This window comes from Semicossyphus pulcher, unplaced genomic scaffold, assembly GCF_022749685.1.
Source record: "Semicossyphus pulcher isolate SPU_LCO1_2020_fin unplaced genomic scaffold, fSemPul1.0.p SCAF_17, whole genome shotgun sequence".
NCBI lineage: Eukaryota > Metazoa > Chordata > Actinopteri > Labriformes > Labridae > Semicossyphus > Semicossyphus pulcher.
In genome coordinates this window covers 5,208,526-5,224,800 of record NW_027211681.1, presented here as the reverse complement: position 1 = coordinate 5,224,800, position 16,275 = coordinate 5,208,526, and the positions used below count along the sequence as shown (strand labels likewise).

Genomic DNA, 16,275 nt, shown 5'->3' with positions numbered 1-16,275 from the left:
GTTGGGAACATTTTGCAAGAATGACAAGGAAAAGAATGTATTCATCCAGCTGTTGCAAACTTTTTAGAGGTCAAAGAATAAGGGGAAGTCTCTTTGCTAGCGCATTTTTCAGAAGCACTATAGCATCTCGTATGACTCAGTTTTCTTAGCTCTAGGACCTGAAGTGGGAATGTAATACTGTACTTAAAGATCACTCCAAATTTCCTTGCAATTTGAACTGAGATCACACTGATGACAATAAACAACTTTGAAAAAGGCAAAGAAAATAAAGCCCATGACAACTCCCATCTTTTTTCTGTAACACAAATTATTGTATTTCAGGACATAAGACTTTTTACTTCATGAGTGAGCAGCGCACTTTTTGAAAGGGCTTGACTGACAGTAGACCGACCAAAGCAGCAGGGACTATAGGTGGAGGAGTCAGAGCTCTGTCTGAGCTCAAATCATGTTCCGAAACATGCAGCTCCAATTAAAGACAAAAATCAGCAGGGTTATAATCAGCGGCCACGGCAGGTCCCATGTGCAGTACTTTTCCCGTTAACAATGCAATGTGATACACAAACCCAGTTCAAACTTAACTGGAATGGATATTCTCTGTGAACCAGCTGCTCAGTAAACTACTACACATGTCATTCTACATAAAACCGGCAAGAACCTCATTTGGGTTTATTTTACAATTAACTTTGACATGCATTGCTATGTTGTGAAATTAAGCTTTTTTGCAACAGCGTCAATTTGATTTGTTCTCTTATGAATATTCCATATTTTCATCACTCTGCATAAAAAAATGTATTTTTCTGATGTATAAAGAAAAGAATGTTATTTATCTGGACACATACCAAACAAGTAACAAAGAAAACAATTATCATTTATTGTACATACAGTGTAGAATAGAACATACAAAACATGTAAACAAAATATCTCTTTGGTAGTCATGAAGAAAAAGTAAAAGATTCAGTTTTAGACCCTCGTATAGCAGCTATTAACATTATAACAATATAATCATGTATAGTAATTAAACTCATTCATTCCCCTTAAAGTCTTCAGGAACAAAAACTACTGACCTTCATCCTGAAGAATTACGTTTTTTTTACCCAAACACCTTAAAGATACAGTTCTTACCAATTTATAAAAACCTGCATTTCTTGGGTTGGAAATGCAACTCAAACACGTCATCTACTGTTTTAAATCAAACCTGGACCTTGCAGCTGATGGTGACGTAGAGACGACCGCCTGTCAATCAGAGGTGGGCGGTACACCCCCCCAGCCCCGTCTTTGAGAGGGAGTCTGTGAAACCACGCTCATTTTCAACTAAATCCTGAAGGAGACACATCACTCACTGAGTTTACACTATTTTTGCTTGCACACTGTACTTTAGCCTCCTAGCTTACGTTACGTTACCACTCACAGACTGCACCCATTCTCTCTTCAGAATCAGAATCAGAAATATCTATAACAGGCTGCACGAGCATACGCACTTGCATGGCCTGTGCTCCGAAAGCTCTGGCTTCAGGCATCAGTGGGGCTGGAGCCAACGGCTCGAATTGATAGGGCTCGGGACCACCACGGTCCTCCACCACACTTACGTGCTCTTCTGGGGACTTTGGAGGGGAGAAGTCCTCCACCTCAAAAGAGCCCTCTGTGGCATATGTGCCTTGTGACACCCCCTCGCAGCCCTCTCTCAGCCCCTTAGCCACTTTCAGCATTTTTCAAAATTGTGCAGTGGGTGGAGTTATGGTCAGACCTGTGGGTGCAGTTACACTTTAAATAACTTTAAATTTAATGCAAAACATGGAAATGTAACATAATAACTTGAGCTAAAATAATAACAGTTACTCTTATCTCAAATTGATAATGACAACTCATTCTCATTTTTCTACAGCAGAATGTTTCAGTGGTATTTTGGCTACGTAGACAAACTTTCTATAATGACACTTTTTTCATCCTCCCAGATCACATTTAAAGCACAGTGGGTGAGTCCTGCCCTGGATGGGTAATAATAAATAAAAATACATCCCATAGATATGCCTAAGTATATCTATCAGGGTAGTTCAGGTTCTAGTTTCAGTTTCAGTCCTCTTGTTGGTAGCAGTCATCAGTAATAAGGCCTTTATATCCTTCAATATGTCCTCCTGGTTGCGTAGTCTAACACCATGCTGGCTGCTCCAAGTAAAGCCGGCTCCTCCAGGTGTGATACGACGACATTGATGTTCTGGGCAGAGACGAGGGCCCTCTCAGAGATGGTCTTCTGCACTGGAGCCTGGTAGTAAGAGGCCAAGACCCCCGACAGGATCACCAGTGAAGGGTTCAACATGTGCAGGAGGTTGACGATGCCCACACCGAGCGCTGTGGAGGCTGGAGAGAGGGAGACGATCACAGAATGATCAAAAAACCTGCTACATTGGAAGTTTGTAACAGCACAGACAAAAGGTTTGGCTTAATCCACCATTATTCTTTGACGTGTAACTAGAACACATCGCATAGGTCACATTTTTACATTTGTGCTCTCACCCTTGTTCAGAACAGCCTCCGCTTTAGAGTTCCCCAGTTTGGCTGCTTTGATGAGGTGGACAGCAGTGACGGGCTCCACCAGCTTCAAATCCATCCCCTCCACCTTCAGGAGGTCCTCTGAGAGAGACAAGATAAAGGCATGTAAATTATAAATGATGTTATAAATAATGGTGATTAGCACTGTGGCCTCGCAGCAAGATGAATCCAGGGCCCTTTTACTGTGTGGAGTTTGCATGTTCTCCCTGTGCATGCATGGGTTCCCTTGGGGTACTCAGGCTTCCTCTCACAGTCCAAAGACATGCTTGTAAGGTTCATTAGTGACTCTAAAATTGCCTGTAGGTGTGAGTGTGAGCGTGAATGGTTGTGTGTCTCTATATGTGTCAGCCCTGTGATTGACTGGCAATCAGTCCAGGGTTACACCCTCGCCCAATGACAGCTGGGATTGGCTCCAGACCACTGTGACTCCTGACAGCATAAGCAGTATACATAATGGATGAATGGATGGATGGATGGATGGTATGCAGCCCTTGGAGACGTGTGGTATGCAGCTATATTTAATTAACTTGAGCTACTTGGCTAGGTTTCTTCATACTGCTTCATTACATTAAGAATAACTGTAAGTAATCTTGGATGCAGAAAAATGCTTTGCAATCATCTACTGTGTAGGGAGTTCTAGTTTAAAGTTAAAAAATGGGGATATAAATTACACTAAAGCTCCTCCAACTTACAAATTCAACAAACCCATGTTCACTTCAGCACTTAGTAAGAGTCTAAACTGTTTGTAAAAACATTCAGACTCCATGTCTTTTAAATTTGGAGAAACCTTTGTCTCCTGTCTGTGTTATGTGGACGTTACATTTTTCGGTCAAACTATTCCTTTTTACACCTGCAGGCCAAAAGGGGAAGAAGTCTACAAGTCGTTTTCAGGATGCAAACAAACCTGTCATGAGCCAATCTAGTTTAGTTATGTTTTTGTCTTGTATTTCAGTGTTCAGTTATCATTTCTTGTTTTACCTTGTCTCTTTGTCTCCCTGTCATGAGTTCTTATTGTTTAGTTTTGTATTTAGTTTATTCTGTGTTCTTGTCAGTGTTTAGTCTTGTTTAGTTAAGTATTTCACTTGTGTCTCTTTGGTTAGATCATTTCCTGTTTTACTTTGTCACCTTGTCTCTCGTGTTGGTCCACTTCCTGCCTTTGTGTGTTTTCCCGCCTGTTTGATTCTGTGCCCTGCCCTGATTGTTTTCACCTGCCCCTTGATTGTCTCACCTGTGTCTGATTAGCCTCACCTCCTAAGTTTATTTAGTCTTTGTGCTCCCCTGTCTTGTTGCCTGTTCATTGTCATCCATCGTACGTGAGTCTATGTCATCCAACGTGTGTTAGTCTATGTCCATGACCTTTCCCTGGATATTCTTTGTGTTTCCCCTGACCCCTCGTGTCTTTTGGATTCCCTGTTCCTGGTTTTGTTGTAAGTTTTTTGCTCTGCCTTTTGATTTTCCTTTTTGCCTTCTGTTGGAGTTTAGATTTGGTTTTTGCATTTTTGCCTTTTGTTTATTAAATCCATTATTTCAGTCTGCATCTGGGTCCTCACCTTTTTTGTTTAAATCAAAACCCTGACAGAATGAACAGGCCTAACATGGACCCAGCAGACTTTGAAGATTTGGATTGTTTTGCAAAGATTACTTTTTTTCAGAACATTTTTAGAGCAATGAGAGGGGAATATGATTTTGAACAGTCTCCTTGGAAGGGGACTCGCTTGGCCATTTTTCCTGGCTCCCGCGGAGGCACCAGGAAAAGACGTGGCCATCGTGGCTCTCGTTTTCCTCGCCCCTCTCCCCAGCCCAGAGCCCCAGAGCCGCCACTGCCTAGCTCCCCAGAAACTCCTGCCCCTGTGTTCCTGTCGGAGGTCCTGCCGGCTCCTGTGTTTCGGTCGGAGGTCCTGCCGAGTCCTGTCCCTGTGTTCCAGTCGGAGGTCCTGCCGAGTCCTGTCCCTGTGTTCCAGTCGGAGGTCCTGCCGGCTCCTGTGTTTCGGTCGGAGGTCCTGCCGACTCCTGTCCCTGTGTTCCAGTCGGAGGTTCTGCCGACTCCTGCTCCTGTGCTCCTGTCGGAGGTCCTGCCGGCTCCTGTGTTTCGGTCGGAGGTCCTGCCGACTCCTGTCCCTGTGTTCCAGTCGGAGGTTCTGCCGACTCCTGCTCCTGTGTCCTGGTCGGAGTCTCTGCCGACTCCTGCTCCTGTGTCCCAGTCGGCTCCCCGGCCGACCCCTGCTCCCCGGGTCCAGTCGGCTCCCCGGCCGACCCCTGCTCCCCGGGTCCAGTCGGCTCCCCGGCCGACCCCTGCTCCCCGGGTCCAGTCGGTCCCCAGGCCGACCCCTGCACCCCGGGTCCAGTCGGTCCCCAGGCCGACCCCTGCACCCCGGGTCCAGTCGGTCCCCAGGCCGACCCCTGCACCCCGGGTCCAGTCGGTTCCCAGGCCGACTCCTGCACCCCGGGTCCAGTCGGTCCCCAGGCCGACTCCTGCACCCCGGGTCCAGTCGGTCCCCAGGCCGACTCCTGCACCCCGGGTCCAGTCGGTCCCCAGGCCGACTCCTGCACCCCGGGTCCAGTCGGCTCCCAGGCCGACTCCTGCACCCCGGGTCCAGTCGGCTCCCCGGCCGACTCCTGCTCCCCGGATCAAGATGGCTCCTCTGGTCCAGCAGGAGGACTCCCCTCCTGGCTCTCCGTTAGTGTCTCGACCGACACCCCCTCTGGCCCAGCAGGAGGACTCCCATCCTGGTTCCCCGTCGGCGTTCCGGCCGACACCCCCTGTGGCCCAGCTGGAAGATTCCCATCCTGGTTCCCCGTCAGCGGTCCGGCTGACACCTGCTCCAAGTTCCCCGTCGGCGGTCCGGCTGACACCTGCTCCAAGTTCCCCGTCGGCGGTCCGGCTGACACCTGCACTTGGATCTGGTTCCCCGTTGTTGGTCCGGCTGACACCTGCTCCTCGTTCCCTGTTGGTGATCCGACCGACACCTGCACCTGGTTCTGGTTCCCTGTCAGTGGTCCGGCTGACACCTGCTCCTGGTTCCCTGTCGGCAGCCCGGCCGACCCCTGCCCGTCCTCCGGAGAGTCTCCGCCGGCCTGCTCGGCCCCCTGCCCGTCCTCCGGAGAGTCTCCGTCGGCCTGCTCGGCCTCCTGCCCGTCCTCCGGAGAGTCTCCGCCGGCCTGCTCGGCCCCCTGCCCGTCCTCCGGAGAGTCTCCGTCGGCCTGCTCGGCCCCCTGCCCGTCCTCCGGAGAGTCTCCGTCGGCCTGCTCGGCCCCCTGCCCGTCCTCCGGAGAGGATCTGCCTGCCTGGTCGGCCCCCTGGCCGCCCTCCTGACCTGCTTCGCTTGCCTGGTCGGCCCCCCGGCCGCCCTCCTGAAGGCATTTGCTTGGACTTTGCCCCTCAGCCCCTGGCTGTTAACTGAACTTTGTACCCTGAACTCTTGACCCGGAGTCCCTCCTCCGGACCCCCTCCACCCACCCTAGTTAGGGTACCACAGACATTTTATTTTTTGGGACGTCTGGAATCCGTCCCTTGAGGGGGGGGTTATGTCATGAGCCAATCTAGTTTAGTTATGTTTTTGTCTTGTATTTCAGTGTTCAGTTATCATTTCTTGTTTTACCTTGTCTCTTTGTCTCCCTGTCATGAGTTCTTATTGTTTAGTTTTGTATTTAGTTTATTCTGTGTTCTTGTCAGTGTTTAGTCTTGTTTAGTTAAGTATTTCACTTGTGTCTCTTTGGTTAGATCATTTCCTGTTTTACTTTGTCACCTTGTCTCTCGTGTTGGTCCACTTCCTGCCTTTGTGTGTTTTCCCGCCTGTTTGATTCTGTGCCCTGCCCTGATTGTTTTCACCTGCCCCTTGATTGTCTCACCTGTGTCTGATTAGCCTCACCTCCTAAGTTTATTTAGTCTTTGTGCTCCCCTGTCTTGTTGCCTGTTCATTGTCATCCATCGTACGTGAGTCTATGTCATCCAACGTGTGTTAGTCTATGTCCATGACCTTTCCCTGGATATTCTTTGTGCTTCCCCTGACCCCTCGTGTCTTTTGGATTCCCTGTTCCTGGTTTTGTTGTAAGTTTTTTGCTCTGCCTTTTGATTTTCCTTTTTGCCTTCTGTTGGAGTTTAGATTTGGTTTTTGCATTTTTGCCTTTTGTTTATTAAATCCATTATTTCAGTCTGCATCTGGGTCCTCACCTTTTTTGTTTAAATCAAAACCCTGACAAAACCACATTTTAGACAAACCAATTTAATGGGTGCAACTGCGTCTCAGCACATTCCCTGAAGCCTCAAACGGACTCACCGTCGTGCAGCTTTTTGGCCTCTTTCTGCAGAGCCATGCCGGATGCAAAGGCCTCCACGCAGCCTCTTCTGCCACACGAACACTCTGGGCCATCCAGTGAAACCATAATGTGACCAAGCTCCGCAGCGCAGAAGGTGCTGCCATGTATCAGCTCATTCTGATGGATGATCCCTCCTCCAACACCTGCACACACAGAACCAAGATATTAACTTTGACTTGCAACACATTTTGCATGATGTAAAAATATATATATATATTTCTGTTGTGTTGCATACACAACTTCCCAGGCACAAGTTGTGATCCATAAATCAAACCTCTCTGAGAACGTGTGCACCTTCGCCCCACACCTTTAATTCCCTTATTATTAATTGTGGGATGGCCCGGAGCTGTGCCTATGCTTGTTTCTTTCAAGCTAAAATAAATCTTTACATTTTTAATATGGATCCTCCATACTGCAGGCCCCAGATCAGCTGCATATTTCACCATTGCAATCAATTCATGGGTATTTTTAGGTTGCATTAATGCATACTGAGTCACAGAAAGACGCACACAAAGCAGAGTTCATCAACAATGCAAAACACTTAACTCATTTTTTTAAATGCAGGCTGCTTGTTATCTTCAGTGACAGACAATACTAATGCTCTGACAGTGACAAAAGGCTAATGATGGTATTGTATTCCACAATACAGTTGTTTTATTGGCCTACAACAATTTTATAATGAAAGCTGCAAGCAGCATTGAACACCACCTCACATGTTGGTGCAGGTCAGTGTTGGCTGCAGCCATGGGTGTGCTGCAGAAGTGTTGCAATGACTAGACACTAGACAGCTGACGCGGCCCTGATAATCAAGATTTGAGCAGCTTTTAATCCTTATTGGTTTTGTACACACTGAGCAAGTATGAGGATTATTGGATGGACAGCACAGGACGAGTTTGTTCTTGAGTTTTTGAACATGTTTAGTCTCTCAAAAATGTGATTTACTTTGGCAAAGAAAATCCTTTAACAAAAGGGCACCTATGCATTGTTCAAGCTCGGGCCTTTATTGATTCATTTGACAATAAATGACCAAATGATTGAATGACAGAAATTCCTCACCTGTTCCTGTGATGACAGTGACAAAGTTCTCCACTCCCTTGCCGTGACCAAACTTCTTCTCAGCCAGCGCGGCACAGTTGCCGTCATTGTCGACCCAGACAGGAAGGTGCAGGGCGTCAGAGATGGGTGTCCTCAGGTCCACTGAGGACCACTCCTCGATCAACTTTGTGGAGTGTAGGACCACGCCTTCCTGTGGGTTGACACGCCCGCCTGTGGACACTCCTGAGAAGTAGAGGAAGAGAATTCATTTACAACTTTTTCATTAGTTTTCAGCATTTTTTTCATTTATTTTTTTATTATATATATCTTTTATTTAGTTTATTCGTACCAACACCGAGTATTCTACAGTTGAGGCTGACAGCGTCCTGTGTGGCATCCGCACAGATCTTTAATAAGAGCTGCATCCTGTCCTTGAAGGTCTTTGGATTGGGCTGAGTGTACTTCTTTACGATCTTACCCTGAACAGAGAGGTCGTACGGAAAGAAGAAGAACGAAGAGCAGGTTTGATCACATTCCATCATCACATATCGGAGAGGAACATTTAAGGGCACGAAGCAAACTATCTCCAAAGTTATTTAAATAGATATACTGCTATAATTGATGAATAATAAATAATGATTTACAGTTATATAGAAAAGGATAACAGTCTATGCAGCTCACCCTCTGGCAGACGATAGCCACTCTGAGGTTGGTCCCGCCGAGGTCAACAGCCAGAGCCGTCTGCATCTCCAGGATGTGATCGATGTCCTGGGAGATGCAGTCTTTCACCGGGGGGAAACAGAAAGTCTTCTGGAGGGGCTCATCCAGGTCGATGGTACGCAGAAACTTAAGAATACGAGGCACCGCATTGCCGTCACCATAAACTTTAGAGCTGATGGGAAACACAAATACACCTATTTTCATATCAAAATAAATGATGCAGCATTTTTTCATGGTTGTATTGCAGGTTTATGTAATCTAAAGTGTATTTTCCACAAACCTAATGAACAAAAGTAAACAAAAGAAGTACACCCACACCCAACCCTGATGAGCAAGATGAGCTGGATGTTATCCTGTTCAGGGTGACAAGAGGGACGGAGCCTATCCCAGCTGTCATGTCTGGATGGACCAGTTAATCATGCTCACATTCACACCTACAGGCAATGCACGAATGTACTGGGAGAATAACACATTACAAATCCTGTAATGTAGAATTATATTATCAATATCAATGCTTTTAATACGTACAAGAATGACAAAATGGAAAGAATCTAGATCTAGAGAGAGAACACTGGAAGACAAAGACCCAGACAGGGACAGACAAGCAAACAGGTCATACCAGGGGTATCTCTTTCCAAACTGCAGCTCCAGAGCGTGGTAGATCTTATTCTGAGTGTCAGCATCTCTGACATGTATAACATTTTCACCTGGCAGAGAGGGAAACGTCATGAATACGTGAACATCACATGTTTTTATGATGATTAGACATGTTGATTATGCACAAAATGCTCCTACCCTTTGGTCGAATATCAATGCTTTAGCTGATATCCTATACCTCAGGGAGGTGGCCTTGCACAGGCTTAAAACACCATCCATCCATTGTCTTCCGCTTATACTGTATGTGGTCGGGTTGCAGAGGCAGCAGGCTCAGCTGGTTAGCCCAGATGTCTCTTTACCAAGAGCCTTGGCCAGATGAGATAATGATCCCTCCCAAGAGGGCTCTAAGGGAGGCATCCTTATCTATGCCTGAACCATCTCAGCTGGCTGGCTTTGATGTGACGTAGCAGCTACTCTACCAGCTCCCTCTGGATGTCTGAGGATATCTCTAAGGCCAAGCCCAGCTGCCCAGTGCTGCCCTAACTGTATATGGCTGCTAGTATCTGCAATCTCATTCCTTCAGTCACATCCCAAAGCTCATGAATATAAAGAGAGTTGGACTGTAGACCAACTGGTCAATCAAAAGCTGCACCAAACCATCTGTGGATCTCACAAAGCACCTTATCCTCACTCTTGAACTCTTGAAGACCCTAAAAAATTGGTACTCCTTTGCATGAGGATGTATTTCCATCCCAACATGGATGGAGCACCGCTTTCCAGCAGCTGGAAAACCATGGATCAGTTTGAAATATATTATAATATGAAATATGTTAGGCCTAAAACACTCTGAAATAAGGAGAGACTTAATACAACCCATTTGCACCTTGCACTTTATATTGAGCCCATAATATTTGCCGTGTCACAAAGGGGTGTCCACTGGCAAAAGGGAATCTAAACCCTCCTCTTGCATGTCAAAGAGAAAATCAGGAACACAATTATGGCACAGACAGCAAGTAACTTTCATGTTGTTTTCGGTCACACACCTACCTGTTTCTCTGCCAGTTTGTCGTGAGCCCAGGTTAATGACAGGCGTACCGAAGGCCCCGGCCTCTCGTACCCCACAGCTGCTGTTTCCGATCATGCAGCCGGCGTGACCCAACAGCTGGATGAACTGCTCAAAGGGGATGTGCTTCACTGCCCGAAAATTGGGATGCTGCTCGATGCCCTTCTTCCGCATCACACGCACCATCTCCTTACTTCCTGATTACATTGGAGGGGCGGGACACAGATACATTTATTCGTTCTCCAGTCTCCAATCCAAAAATACTGAAATTGTTGTGATCTGAGAAAACAGGAAGGAACTAAAGAACCAGTAAGAGGAACCAACCAGCGTCAATGTTAGGGAAGAGGATGAGGGTCCTTTTGTTGAAGGTGATCAGGGCGTCCAGCATCAGCCCGTAGATCTTGACGGAATGCTGGATGTCAGTGGTAACTGGGTGCTGCAAAGCCACTATGTAGTCATGGTCCTGCACGTTGTCACCTGCAACATGAATGAACACCCACGCATTAAAATCTAATATCACTCTACTGTAATGTCTCACAATATATATTTCTGTGCCACGGCTTTGTCCCTGCATACCCAGCCAGCTCTTGATTACATCCATGTAGTCGTCTCGGCGATGAGTGGACAGCAGCTTGTCGTATGAAGGGCAGCCGGCCAGCAGGATGCGAGAGTGGTCCTCACACATGGCGATGAGGTGCTGCTCAGCGGTGCGTGTGCAGCAGGCGTGGTAATGAGCCAGTTTACTGATTGCATGGCGGATTGAGTCATCAATCGTACCACTCACCTGGGAAAATAATTGTATTCTGTTATCTTTAACATTTTTGAGACTAAGAGGTAAACCATAGCACAGCTTCTTTCTTATGCTCTCGAGCCTCGCCTCCTCACCTCTCCTCCCTCCACGTGAAGTATTCGAATGTTCATCAGCGCTGCAGCCGTGGCCAGAGCCAGCGCGTCAAAGCGGTCACCGTGGATGACCAGGATGTCAGGGCGCAGCCTCTGTAGGACATCAGGGAGTTTGACGAGTGCCAAACCAACGCTTTCCACCATCGCCGCCTCATCCTCTCCTCTCACTATTGTGTGAAGCTTGGAGCTGATGTCAAAGTCATCCTGCTCGATCATACGAATAGTGTTTCTGTAGAGCAGAAAAATACAAAAACATGACAAACAATGAATCCAGATCTAATCCCAATGTGCATTATAACCTGCACAATGCTTCACTGTTGGTGCATCGCTAAAAAAGCTTTTTAAAAGGATTCTGTTGTTCCAGCGTTTCTTACCCGTAGTCATCAATGAGATGGGAGCCGAGCACAATAACTTCCAGTTCAAACTCATCAGGATGGGATTTGATTCCACACATGATGGGGGCCAGCTTGGAGTAGTCTGCTCTGTTGCATGTTGCCACACACACCCTCAGCTTCCTCTGACACTTTAAGTGTAACCAAAACACACAATAACCCACAGAAACCATTAGTTGACTTGATTTATTTTTGGCACAACACACAGAAACACACCACTCTGTCCTCTGCAGTAATATAATCATCTGCACACCACGGTATGCTCACAACCGCAGACCTCATACATGAATTCTTGCTTCTCAACAATAATGTTCTCAATAAACTCTCATTTTCTCATCGAGGCTTGAACACGGAGACATACCTGACTCTTCTCATCCATGTTCTTCCTCTCCACCTTGTCTCTGGTTCTTTTCATACTCAGATAGTACCGCTCCTAAAAAACAGAGGAAAAGGCAGAGTGAGACCCAGAAATGCATTTGTAAAGTCTGATGTCCTCCATTATTTCAGTACACACCCACGCACATGTCAAAAACTCACTTTAGCCTTTCAAATATTCAGATGCTTTAGGATGAAAACACAACATAGATACACTAAAAAAAAAATTGTTTATATATAAGAACATGCTTACACCCTGACAGGTGGGAATGCTGCAGGGCTGTTTTGCATGGAAAGACAAAGGTCACACTTACACCTGGTTATTTAGTCACATGACACCAGGAAGTCGGCCTTGAAGGAGGATGATTTACTTTATATTGCCTCCTGTTCTTTCAAGTTACAAAGAGGCCGCCCTCAGGCCCGACTTCTTTGTCTTGATTGAGGCAAGACAGTGTTTGTGTCTTCTGCAGAGAAGAGCCCCCACCACATCCGAAAGGTTCCTGATTAGCAGGCAGCACCTGTTGGGTCACTGTAACCTGCTTTATTGTTGCTTGATCATCAATGTAATATAGACAGAAAGCCATTAAGTCCTGTTCATACTGAAGGTGAAAACTATTTGTAACTTTCCATTAGATTGGAAGTGCATGAAGGTGTCTCTTTGTCACTGTCAGGTACTGAAATACTGAGCCTATGAGAGCACAGGACCACAAGATACAGGAAATAACTCGCATGGTCAATGGGAAACAGTGAGATCCTGACTTTTAGATATTTAGCCAGAGATTCTGTAAAGGTTCAAGCTAGGCTATGCAAGGCCCGGTTTGGATTTTTCAAGCCCTAATTGATTCCACATGATTCCATGAAAAAGTTGTATCAAAGTATTTAACTTCCGGCTGATCCGTGGCCATGTAATGTATCGTGGTAAGGAGAAGGAACACTGAGACAGGCTGACAGTATTAAGTTCCTCTGAAGATAATTTGTTTGTAAGCTAGTTACAGGCTTGTTCGCATTTTAGCGCTCTGATGCTGTCGTACCCACTGAGAGAAAAGGAAGCATGCATACATAAACATGAACATGCCATCACTTGCTTATGGTGACTAAAATAAATCATCTGCCTGAGCCTTATTATGGCCTGCACCGCTCTGAGATAAAGCTTGCCTTTCTGCGTCATGTCTTTCGCCCTTTTTGTTACAATAAAAGTGAAAAAAAGTCCAATACAGTACAGAAATATGGAAACACAGTACAATCAAAAGGTGACTGACATCATGTCAATCTCTCAACGTGACCTCTAACTTTGGAGTCAATGTGAACGCTTATTGCAAACATTGTTGGAGACCAGGTTCATCCCTTCATGGAGACAGTATACCCTAAAGACAGTGTCATCTTTCAGCAGGATAATGTGCCCCCTGCCACACTGCAGAGATGCTTCAGGAATGGTTTGAGGAACACGACCAGTTCAAGGTGTTGTCCTGGCCTCCTAAGTCCCCAGATCTCAATCCAATCAAGCATCTGTGGGATGTGCTGGACAAACAAGTCCGATCCATGGAGACCCCACCTCGCAACTTAGAGGATCTGCTGCTAACGTCTTGGTGCCAGATACCTCAGCACACCTTTAGAGTTGTGGTAGAGTCCATGCCTCAAAGGGTCAGGGCTGTTTTGGCAGCAAAAGGGGGGCCCACACAATATTAGGCAGGTGGTCATAATGTTATGGCTGATTGGTGTATATTCCCTTTCTAATGGCTTGTGTACAAACTGCAGCCTTAAAGAGCATATTAACATTTAAATATATTCACAATACAACATAGTCTGCATCGAGATTTTATGTTCCAAATTGAATTGGAAAAAAAATAAGTAGCTGGGTCCCTTATGAACAATATAAACATAACCATTCTTCTGAATATGCTTTTGGTGACACTGACAGGGAGGAGGAACAAGAGGCCTCACATAAGCAGGTGGAGTTACTGCAACTGTCTCTGTAGTGTCGTCAGTGTGAGCAGTTTAAGTGGCCAAACTCCTCCCCTACCTGTGTCATGTAACTTTGTTAAAATAATATTAACATCAGACAATGATTTAAGATAGCTTGCCCTTCCAAAAAATCACAGCACTTATTGAGGAATGCTCGAGTCAACATCCTTCAAAGAACAAACTGATACGTGACAACACTTTGTTTAAACTAATGGACAGGTTGTTCCAGATCCCTGACGCCTATGAAACCAGCAGACATTGCTGAAGGTCTGTGTCCATTGCAGATGTTATCAAAATGGAAATGGAAACGCCTGATTGCTTCACCATTCCACAGCTTAATGGATGTGCAAAGTAAGCAGGAGTAATCTGCATAAAAGACAAACACGTTAAAGCATAGAGACTTCTGAACATCTTCCAAGCTGTGCAGGCAGCCAGTGTTTGGTCAGCATACGCGCTCATCTGTGAGTTACAGCTGACATATGTGAGACACCTTTTTGGTCCTTCCTGGTCCCTGTAATGGCGATTTAAGTTGTTGGTCTAAATATTGATCGGTTTATTTGGACCTAGTAATGTTTCGGTGACACATCCAGCACCTCCATGTGTATTTGTGAAAACAATAGAACGTTTTAATAGACTACAAATGCAGCATGAAGTGATACTTTTATGGAAGTGTGTTTTAAAATTCAAATATTTTTCTTTAAAGCTCCTGAGGAGTTTTTGCTGGTTATGAAACAGACTGAAATTAATACTGATGCCTCTTTATGACGTGCAAAAGCAAACAAGACCATCAGGAATAAGATTAATTCTATAAAGTTGTTTTTAATGTTATCGCTGCAACTGTGTCTGATTCGTCTCTGATGAAAGCACAGCCTAGATCACACTGCACACTGCAAACTACGCGGGCTTCATGTATTTACACAACTGAAAATATCCCAAATTCTCTGACTGTATTTCTCTAAAGGCTCACATTGCAGCCGTAAAAGAGCAAAATGATGATTTAAGATGCCTTGAGTTTTGTCGACTGTTCTGGGCTCTACAATAAAACAAATACACAATACAGCAACTGGAAATTCAATTCAATAAATTCAAATATAAATGTGTTCTTTACTCTCAAATAACTGAGTTCATCTGGTTATGACGCTGACTCTAGTGAAAAAAATAGCTCTTGTGTGACCTCTAAAGTTTGGATGTGAAAGTGCAAGTGTTAGATGGAATACTTTCTTGTGTGACCATAACTTGCAATTAACTGCTCTTCTCTTGCATTGCATTTAGGTAAAATACATGAATGAATAGTTGTCCAAAACCACAGTTGATTGTTGGCCAAGGATCATCCACAGTGTCCCAACCCCAGCTTACATCAGTGAGTGGAACAACGCAGGTCAACTTCCTGTTTCTTTCTGTTTCCTGCTCGGTCTCAGTTTGCAAACTTTGTTTGATGTTTACTCTAGGTTTGAAATGTTCTTTGTCGAAATAATGTTACTTTTGTGACTGTCAAAAAACTCACTTATGAGCTACAGGAAGATGAGACAGACTGTTTCAACTCTCATGTCTCATGCCACACAAAAGTGTTAGTACAGGTACACTGTGACCTCTTCTCAAGCATCTCAAGACGGCATCAGCAGCTGACGCTATGGTGTAGGGGGAAGGAAGCAAAGGCAGGGATTACACAGCAGTGGAGGAAGACAGAGATACTGCACAGTCAGAATAAAACAGAGGTAGTGACATGAAGATAAAGATGAAATACACATCAGAGTAAGCAAAGTGAAAACTGACTCACATGAGGGTTTATGAACAAGGAACCCGCAAGCTTTTCCATCCAACACTCCTGCAGGTCCTCCTCTCTGATCACCCTCTGTCAAGTTTTTATTGAGTCCTTTTATGTTGTTATGGCTCCCTTTAGCTCATCTGTGTTTGGCAACGGAGAGAGGGCATGAGCGAGCCAGCAAGCAGGGTGGCAGAGAGAAAGGGAGAGAGGGAGGCAGAGTTAGTGTACAAATTCAGCTGTGGGAGGGGCTTTTTGAGATCACAGCTGGGTTGGACTACAGCTTGTGATAGGCTGAACTGATGCCATTAAAAATGCAATGGGCTGTGTCGTTGTGTGCGTTCTCCACTCACTGCATATTTTAAAATTTTGCAATATGTGGCATTTCTACAGCACACACACAAACACACACACACAGTTTTTTTATTGGTGAATTTTACAACATACAATTGTATCCTCTTTTCAGTAGTCTGTTGGGACTGTGTGGTGAAGAAGGGAAGCAGGAACACTTCTCAGTTCAAACCGTTGGTGGAGGCAGTTCCAGCCTAACTGGTTTTATGGACACTCCTAGAAATGTACTATGAAGTCATTGATTGAAAACA

The 16,275-nt window shown here is 45.5% G+C and overlaps 1 protein-coding gene across 1 annotated transcript; it reads right to left on the bottom strand.

Annotated features, from left to right (window-relative positions):
• Window positions 1-870: 870 nt before the first annotated feature.
• On the bottom strand, window positions 871-15,857 carry LOC138594915 (bifunctional UDP-N-acetylglucosamine 2-epimerase/N-acetylmannosamine kinase-like). The gene is made up of 14 exons (XM_069666193.1): window positions 15,689-15,857; window positions 11,936-12,007; window positions 11,557-11,705; window positions 11,165-11,411; window positions 10,856-11,063; window positions 10,604-10,756; window positions 10,264-10,476; window positions 9,239-9,326; window positions 8,581-8,791; window positions 8,249-8,378; window positions 7,921-8,142; window positions 6,825-7,007; window positions 2,512-2,628; window positions 871-2,355 (listed from the first exon to the last, which is right to left on the bottom strand). Exons 1-14 carry the CDS (start codon window positions 15,725-15,727, stop codon window positions 2,120-2,122), a joined length of 2,268 nt encoding a protein of 755 aa, XP_069522294.1. The 5' UTR covers window positions 15,728-15,857; the 3' UTR covers window positions 871-2,119.
• Window positions 15,858-16,275: the final 418 nt, after the last annotated feature.

Coding starts and splice junctions, on each gene's coding strand:
- LOC138594915 (XM_069666193.1), bottom strand. CDS start 15,727: ATGGAAAAGCTTGCGGGTTCCTTGTTCATAAACCCTCAT. Junction 9,327..10,263: donor ACAAACTGGCAGAGAAACAG/GTAGGTGTGTGA, acceptor CCTCTCTGCCAG/GTGAAAATGTTATACATGTC. Junction 2,356..2,511: donor GGAGGCTGTTCTGAACAAGG/GTGAGAGCACAA, acceptor CCCTCTCTCCAG/CCTCCACAGCGCTCGGTGTG.